The sequence below is a fragment of the Leuresthes tenuis genome, unplaced genomic scaffold (assembly GCF_036924035.1).
Source record: "Leuresthes tenuis unplaced genomic scaffold, fLeuTen1.0.hap1 SCAF_2, whole genome shotgun sequence".
NCBI classification, from domain to species: domain Eukaryota; kingdom Metazoa; phylum Chordata; class Actinopteri; order Atheriniformes; family Atherinopsidae; genus Leuresthes; species Leuresthes tenuis.
In genome coordinates, this window is record NW_027325356.1 from 13663409 (window position 1) to 13671082 (window position 7674).

The following is a 7674-nucleotide window of genomic DNA, read 5'->3' on the forward strand; positions in this document are numbered from 1 at the left end:
TATTTTAGGCTGACTGAAGATCAGACGCGCCAGTCTCTGTGCTTTTCAAATATTCTTTTCAAACACCACACACTGTAACATTAAACTTGCTTCTATACTGCAGGTCATTGAAATGGTTCAAAAGGTTGTAGTGTGAAAGGTTAACTTCAAACTGATCAAACAGGTCACAGTGGTGAGATTCTCAAATCGTAGGGGGTTGTAAAAAATAATCTTTTCCGTTCTGAAGTTCCTGTGGTATTCTGCTGCGTTCTGGACCATCTGCAGAGGTTTCACAGCACAGGATGGGAGACCAGTTAGGAGTACGTTGCTGTAGTCAAAGCGGGAGATGACCATAGACTGCACCAGGAGCTGGATGTTGGGTTAGGTACGGCCTGATCTTTCTCATGTGTAACTACGCGAAGCGGCACGATAAGACGATGTATTTTTAAAGGTCAGCTGGTCATCAATGAAGACATCCAAGTTTCTAGCTACCTTTGACGGATCAAGAGATAGAGTTTCAGTTTGGATCCAGATGCTGTGGTGTATGGTTGGTTTGACTGGGACAAGCACTTCAGTTTTTGAGAGGTTTAGTTGGAGGTGATCCATGTCGATAAGTCAGAGAGACAGTCCAAGATTCGTGCTGAGACCATGTGGTTGTCAGGTGGGAATGACAGATAGAGCTGGGTATCGTCAGCATTGCAGTGGTATGAGAAGACATGTGATCGGATGATCTGGACCAGTGAGGTGGTGTATATGGCAAAGAGAAGAGGTTCCAGTAATGAGCCTTGTGGGACCCCTGTGGCGAGGTGGTGCGCTGCTGAAGTGTGACCAAGCCAGGATACGTTGAATGACTGACCAGCGAGGTACGATTCAAACCAGGAGTGTACTCTGTCTGTGATGCTCATGCTAGAGTATGGACAAAAGGAAACTGTGGTTGACAGTGTCAAAGTGTCTGATAAGTCAAGCAGGATAAGTATTGAGGACTTAACTGTCGCTCTTGCTTCTTTTAAGGCTTCTGTCACAGCCAACAGAGCCGTTTCAGTGGAGGGTCCATTTTTAAACCCAGATTGGTTTGGGTCAAGGAGGTTGTTTTGTGAGAGGGTTTTGGGCTATGGGTGGAAGTCGAGGTACCCAGAGCGACTCCGTGTGCATGGGAGAAGATGCAAGCTCTACACAGAAAAGCCCCAGCTGGGACTTGAACCAGTTACTTTCTTGCTGTGACGCAGTGCTAACCAACATAACACTGTGTGTAGCTTTTGACTGAGTTGGCTATCTGAAAAGTAATTACACCCTCTTTCAATTCTAAGATTCTGCATATGAGAAGATAATAAAAAAAAATCAGATGAAGAATACATCAACTATAATACTATGTAATTATTTGAACCAAAACAAACTCAAAATCCAGAAGATTTAGGCAAAAAATTAAGTAGACCCTCAAAGATTCAGTAGGAATTCCCGGGTGCTGCGGATCAAATGCACTTGATTGGTTGATCTTCAGCAAATGTAAGCACATCTATAAAGCAGAGATTTGGGAAGTTTGCTTGTCTGTAGTATTTAGGTGTTTGTTCACGTGATGCCAAGGAAGAGAGAAGCATTTGTTGATGCCGGTCAATCAGAGCAGGGGTCTCAGGCCATTTCCAAACGATTTTGAGTCCATCATTCTACTATGATAAAGATTTTTGGAAAGTGGAAAGCATTCATACAGTTGCCAGTCTTGCCTAGAAGTGGATGTCCTACACCACAAAAAAATAGCATAAAGCTGAGGAGATGCATCTCCGACTCAGCAGGCCTCAATTGGCATGGCAACAGCTAAAGTTCTTCACAGCACAAATACAAAATGACCGAACAAGTATGGCTTGTTAAGAGGAGTGGCCAGGAGAAAACCTTTTCTCTCTTGTGATGCACCTTGCTGTAGTCGACCATGAACTTGTCTGTATGCCAATGTATTCTAGTGTGAGGCCATCTAACAGCTAAAGCTTGGCTGAAACAGCAGTAGAGCTACAACAGAATGGCTGAAAAGAAATGATCAAAGGTTGTTGCAATTGTTCAGACCTCAACCTGATTTAAATGCTCTACCAAAGCAGTCTTTAGATTGTGACAAAGAGCAAAAATGAATGAATGAATAAATGATAGTACAGTTGGTACCAAAGCTGACTCTCAGAGAGGGATTATACAGAAAAAACAATCTGAATACCACACAGTTTAATTTTCAGAAACATTTCGCAGTAGATTGTACTAAAAAGCACGTGCAGTAATATAACACAACTAATGCAGTATTAAGTCTGTGCCACAAAGCACACTGAATGAGGAAACGTTCGTGAGAACTGAGCTGCGCTGTGCAGTGCAGCATTCTCCATGTTCGAGGATTAGAGTCTGAGGTAAGGATTTTGTGACAGCACACGGCACATGGGGCTAACAGCTGATCGGTTTCACGTTACGCAACGTAAATCCTAACGCAGTATGGTGTGCGGGTGCACGCCACGGGTGCCCAGACGGGAACGCGCGTGGTGTCTCCGCATGTGACGTCGTATTTTTTTTGTGCGGGAGCAGCTCGTATGGGTACAGGAAGTCAGACTCAGAGCAGCGGATTTGAGGATCAGTAGTCCAACTAGTGAGCAGTTTCAAAATCGGGATCACAGCTACTTAAAACATGTCGGGGGATAACGAAGATACCCAAACCGCTGAGGAGACAACAGTGGAAGAAACGGTAACTGTGCCGAACGTTAGCACTTTAGCAGAAGCGGTAGTAGCACCGTTGACATTTTACAGCAAAGGCTACCTTGTACGTTTAGCTCCTTCGACCCGCGCTCGTCATTGTTGACATACCAACCAAAGCTAGCAACCAAGCCCCGATTAGAACATTTGATATAGTACAATACATTCTGCTACAGCATTGCCTTAACGACTAGTGGCAAGTCGTTTCAGTAGCTGTCCTAATGAATTTGACGTGTGGTCGGTATGAATGTCAGACCGTTAGCTAAGGTTAGCTGCTAACTGTCATGACATTCTCTCACTGGCAAAGCAAAGATAGCTGCTAGCCCAGCCGCTAACGTTAGCTTAGCTCAATTTAACACACTATTGTACAGCTTAAGGCTTGCAAAAACGCTTAACTCTGCACTAGCATCAATACTTAACTAACCACGTCGGTTATCAACGACGTCGACACCATTTTTCTTCTCCCATACATTTAGCGGTGGTCCAGTCCTCACGTGTAGCTTTACCGTATGTGTGTGGGGAGCAGTGGAAATAACCTCAAAGCCTTCTCTTTGCTCAACGCTTATGTTCGTTCAATCGGACTCTTTCAGGGAGGGCACTAACGAGGATTTCGGCTTCGTTTTCTGGCTGAGAATTGGACGATAACACGAGGATACGTATTAATCGGTTAGGTGCTTATTTTCATCCCGCACTTAATTTTAGCGTTTCTAATCGATCACCAAAATAACTTTTTTTTGTGTGTGTGTGGCAACCATAGAACTGATTTAGGTTTTTACTCACCGGTTGACTTTTAGTGTCATTGTGCAATCTAGACAGAGAATAATGTGTCTCTAATAAAGTAAGCTAGCAGACAACCCCGTTTAATATTTCCCTTACTATAGAAAAGTTATGTCTCACTAAAATTGTTGCATTTACAGCTCCAATGTATTTAACACAAATTAGGTCAAGAATTTTGCTAATTAGTTTAGTAGTAACATGACAGAGTGCTACATTAATCAATCTGAACACTACACAGTAAGGTGAGTGAAACGTAGTCTAACAGGTAGGTAAATGTATGGTTTGTGTGCTGCCCTCAAGAACCTGTGAACTTTACTTGTGTGATTGCATTAATCAGAGATATCTGTGATCGTGGTGGACTAATCGCCATTAATTTGCCTGGATGTTATATTTCTACATTGTTTTCCAACATTTGATCAAACGGACTTATTGAGCCCTTTTAATGATCTCATCTGCTGTGGACAGTTATTTTTTTCTTTTTTATTGAAGGCTTTGTATCCATTTTTCAGTTGATCAGTGTTCGTCATGAAGATTACACAATAAAACTGTGAAATGATTAGTCAGAGAGACCATTAAATTGTTAATTGCAGTTATTTGTTTGAGGAATTATCATCTGCTAAAATTGAATCCTTGCGATAGCCCATAGGTACGTGTAGTTTACAGCTTTGATTGTTCCAAAGGCAAGACGCCTGCATCTCTGTGATGTGTGTGTACAATGGAAATAACTAGCATTTGTACACCAGTGAATTTTTGATCAACCTCTCGAGCAGAAATGTTATCTTTATTTGTTTGTTTTCATCCCTGATAGCAACTGAGACTTTTAAAGACATTTGTGTTAACCATGGTTCTTTACCCCCCCAAGCTTATCCTAATTTGCTGCCAAACTATGTTGAACATATACAGCTCAGTGTTCTCATCTGACTAATGCTGGTTGGAGAGGTGACCTGATCAAACTGCTATTGTTTTTCAGTGTGCGCCTTATGCTTCTGCTCATTTTCAGGAGGTGCAAGACAAAGTGATTAGTCCTGAGAAGGCAGAGGAGGCCAAACTGAAGGCCAGATACCCAAATTTAGGACACAAACCTGGCGGCTCAGATCTGCTTCGCAAACGCCTGCAGAAGGGGGTAAGGCGTTTTTTTTTTGTGTGTGTGTATTTGTCTTCAAAACATGCAGAGCTCACTCTAGGACAGTTTGCATTGTACTGATGTGGAACTTATTACTGTTATCATTTGGTCTTTAAAGAGTTTTTAAAAATGGAGATGTTATTCCTGTACAGCTTTGTATTATACAAGCAGACACCCTCATGTTTGATTATTTCTTTTGTCCATTTAATGAAGATTTTGTTGGACACTAGTGCCTTTTATCAATGGAAGAGAAACATGACAGTGGACATGAGATGCGGCACAGTAAAAGTGTGTCTGTATTGTTTTTAAGTGAGTCGTTGTCTTTTTTTAATGATGGTAGACTATGAAGAAAATGATTATTTGCACCCATTCTCCTGCCTACCGAACAGATATTGTAGCTCTGTGTAGTTTTCTTACTAAACAAATAAGTTGTACATCCATGAGGAGTAGTGACCATATTAATTATTATTCGTTGTTTGGCTCATATTAATCTTCACCCCTCAGTAATGAATATCCTTCCATAAGATGCTAAATAACACAGCACCCTCAGTGGTATTATCTGTCATATTTAAACAAAATAAAAGCCTGTGTAAACTGGTTTTGTTGTCCATGTCTGCTCCTCCTGCTCATTCTCTCACTTCAGCATTTGAATTCCATGTCTTTCTGCAGCAAAAATACTTTGACTCTGGCGACTACAACATGGCTAAAGCGAAGATAAAGAACAAGCAGTTGCCGACAGCGGCGCCAGAGAAGACCGAGATTACAGGGGACCACATCCCCACCCCCCAGGACCTGCCCCAAAGGAAACCCTCTCTGGTGGCCAGTAAATTGGCAGGCTGATCCACATGCAGCCTCAGCCTCCCCTGCAGCACCTCTCAAGCTCCATAACCCACTCCACTAAAGTCTCAGAGCTGTAACTTTACCTCTCCCGCCCTTCACACTTGCACTCTCTCCCCTCCACTCGAATCTTGACCTCACCCAACCAGAACCCACTCCCAGCACCCAGCGAACCGACTAGCTGAACGCTTCAAGTCCTGTTTCCCCCTCCTCTGGCCCAGCCTCACCCAACCCTACTGACTTCTCCTTTTTTTTTCTTCCTTTTGTTCTCTCTTTACGTCCATGTAAGATACACTGTAAGACAATGCGAGTGTGATGGATTGTATGTGATGCCTCTGTACAGAATGTAGGGATTTTTATTGGCTTAAGCGAGGGGTGAGTGCCACAACTCACAGGTTTGAAAGGCCTTAGGATGGCGTTCGGGATCCCTCCGTTTGGAAGTGTGTGTGTTTGTATGTGTGTATATATTTCTCTTTGTTTGGCACACGGGCAGGCATCAGCATTTTAGAAAGTTTGACACCAGATTTGTGTGACTCACTATACGTCCTTCTTCTAAATGATGCTGTCGGTAAGCTCGAGGGATGGAAAGCACTTACCCAGAGGCAAGGTCCAGGTCTGGGAACTCTTTTATTGCTAACGTGACATATCAAACTGCATGTGTGTCACAGGTCTCCCAAAAACAAATGTCACTGTGTTCTACTTTAAGTCATTTCGAGGAAGAAGAAAAAAAAAGAGCAGATATTTTAACAAACGCTGAACGGCTGGTGCACTGTGTTACAGGTAGATGATTCATTCAGGACATGTTGTCAGAGGCCTGTTCCTCACAAGATTGAAAGAAGAAGATTGCCGGTGTTGCTTCAGACCGAGCTGCAGTGTTGAAAGTATGCGCTGCATTTGTGCCATTGCATGTCTGCCTCGGCGTGGGAACACAGTCCCCTCCCGAGGTCACTGTTACCGTGAATGAATCATCTTGGTCAAAGGGGGGGTGGAGGGGTGTATGAGACCTGAAAGCTAAATTATTTTTAGGGGGGGAGGCAGTGTTTTGGCATCCTGTATGCTGTGCAAGTATAAATCTGTGATTTTAAAAAAAACAAAACAAAAAAAACTGTACTAGAAGCAAGTCGTGTAATAATTTTGGATAGAAACCACGTGTAATTATAAGTTAAAGTAGTTTTATCTTAAAAATTGTCCTCAGCCCTGTGTTCTGCTTTTTTTTGGGGGGGGGGGGGGGGGTCTTTACTTACTGGATGCGGTTTACCTGTGATGTGGTAAATCTAAGCTAGCACTACATCTGTCTGAGCTGTGCATGTATATGGCTGCCCTGCTGTCACAATGTGCCATTTTTGTTTTGTAAATAAACTAGTTTTGCACAAATGTTTAATTGCTGTGTTGTGTTGATCTTGTTGTTTGGGATTCATAGTGTGTTTTAAGGTGCTCTCGTGTGAACTAATGCAGAAAACCTTGCCTACTGCTTTCCCTCATTCCCATATCTCTTATGGTGTGCCACAAGGGTCTGTTTTAGGGCCTTTGTTTCTTTTATATCTGCTCCCTCTTCAGCATATCTCAAGTTTGTTTTAAACCACATCTCTTTATCACTGCTATGCAGATGATATTCAGTTATATATTTATTTTAAATGATCGCGTTAAATCCCTGGTTTGCCCTTGATTTGTTTTGTAACACAGTAACTTTTATAAATTGGATATTGTTCACAGGTTTTGAGAGGCGGGTGTCTGAAATTAATTTTTAAATAAATGGCAGCTGTTTGTGTGTCTACAATGTGGCTCTCTCCCCATTCATGAAGAAATACCGAGGCGGGAGCTCCTGCTAACTTTGGCCTGAAATTAAACAATCGAACAAAAACTAAGTTCAGAGAAAAAAAAATATTCTGATTAATTTTTTTCAGCCACATAAAGACATATAAAGACATATTCATTCACTGAGAGAAAACCGGAGAGTTTTTAACTATAAATCAGGAGATATGCATCAAGCCCCCTCTCTGCTTTGTGTGTTTGCTTGTGTTTCCAGACCTTGGCCACCAGGCGGCGCAGTTTCCCGTGCGGCAGCAGCAGCCCCCTCTCCTTTTGGGCTGAATCATTTCATCCATCATCGTACCCAGAATGCAAAGTGAGACACCGAAACATCAGCAGCCTCAAGCCTCTCTGGTTATCATGGCGATGAGAAACACATCTTCTCCCTGACTCCCCGCCAAGGCAAAGGTTTCCTCCCCCGCTTCATGAAAACA

The 7674-nt window shown here is 42.6% G+C and overlaps 1 protein-coding gene across 1 annotated transcript; it reads left to right on the forward strand.

The window, feature by feature from the left end:
• The first annotated feature begins 2499 nt into the window (after positions 1 to 2499).
• On the forward strand, positions 2500 to 6812 carry arpp19a (cAMP-regulated phosphoprotein 19a). The gene is made up of 3 exons (XM_072380262.1): positions 2500 to 2686; positions 4472 to 4594; positions 5264 to 6812. The coding sequence occupies exons 1-3, from the start codon at positions 2630 to 2632 to the stop codon at positions 5432 to 5434; spliced, it is 351 nt and encodes a 116-aa protein (XP_072236363.1). The 5' UTR covers positions 2500 to 2629; the 3' UTR covers positions 5435 to 6812.
• The last annotated feature ends 862 nt before the right edge of the window (positions 6813 to 7674 follow it).

What these genes read in the sequence shown, in the direction of transcription:
- arpp19a (XM_072380262.1), top strand. Translation starts at nt 2,630, where the DNA reads ATGTCGGGGGATAACGAAGATACCCAAACCGCTGAGGAGACAACAGTG. An exon ending in AGACAACAGTGGAAGAAACG is followed by an intron (nt 2,687 to 4,471) that starts GTAACTGTGCCG and finishes GCTCATTTTCAG; the next exon opens with GAGGTGCAAGACAAAGTGAT. An exon ending in GCAAACGCCTGCAGAAGGGG is followed by an intron (nt 4,595 to 5,263) that starts GTAAGGCGTTTT and finishes GTCTTTCTGCAG; the next exon opens with CAAAAATACTTTGACTCTGG.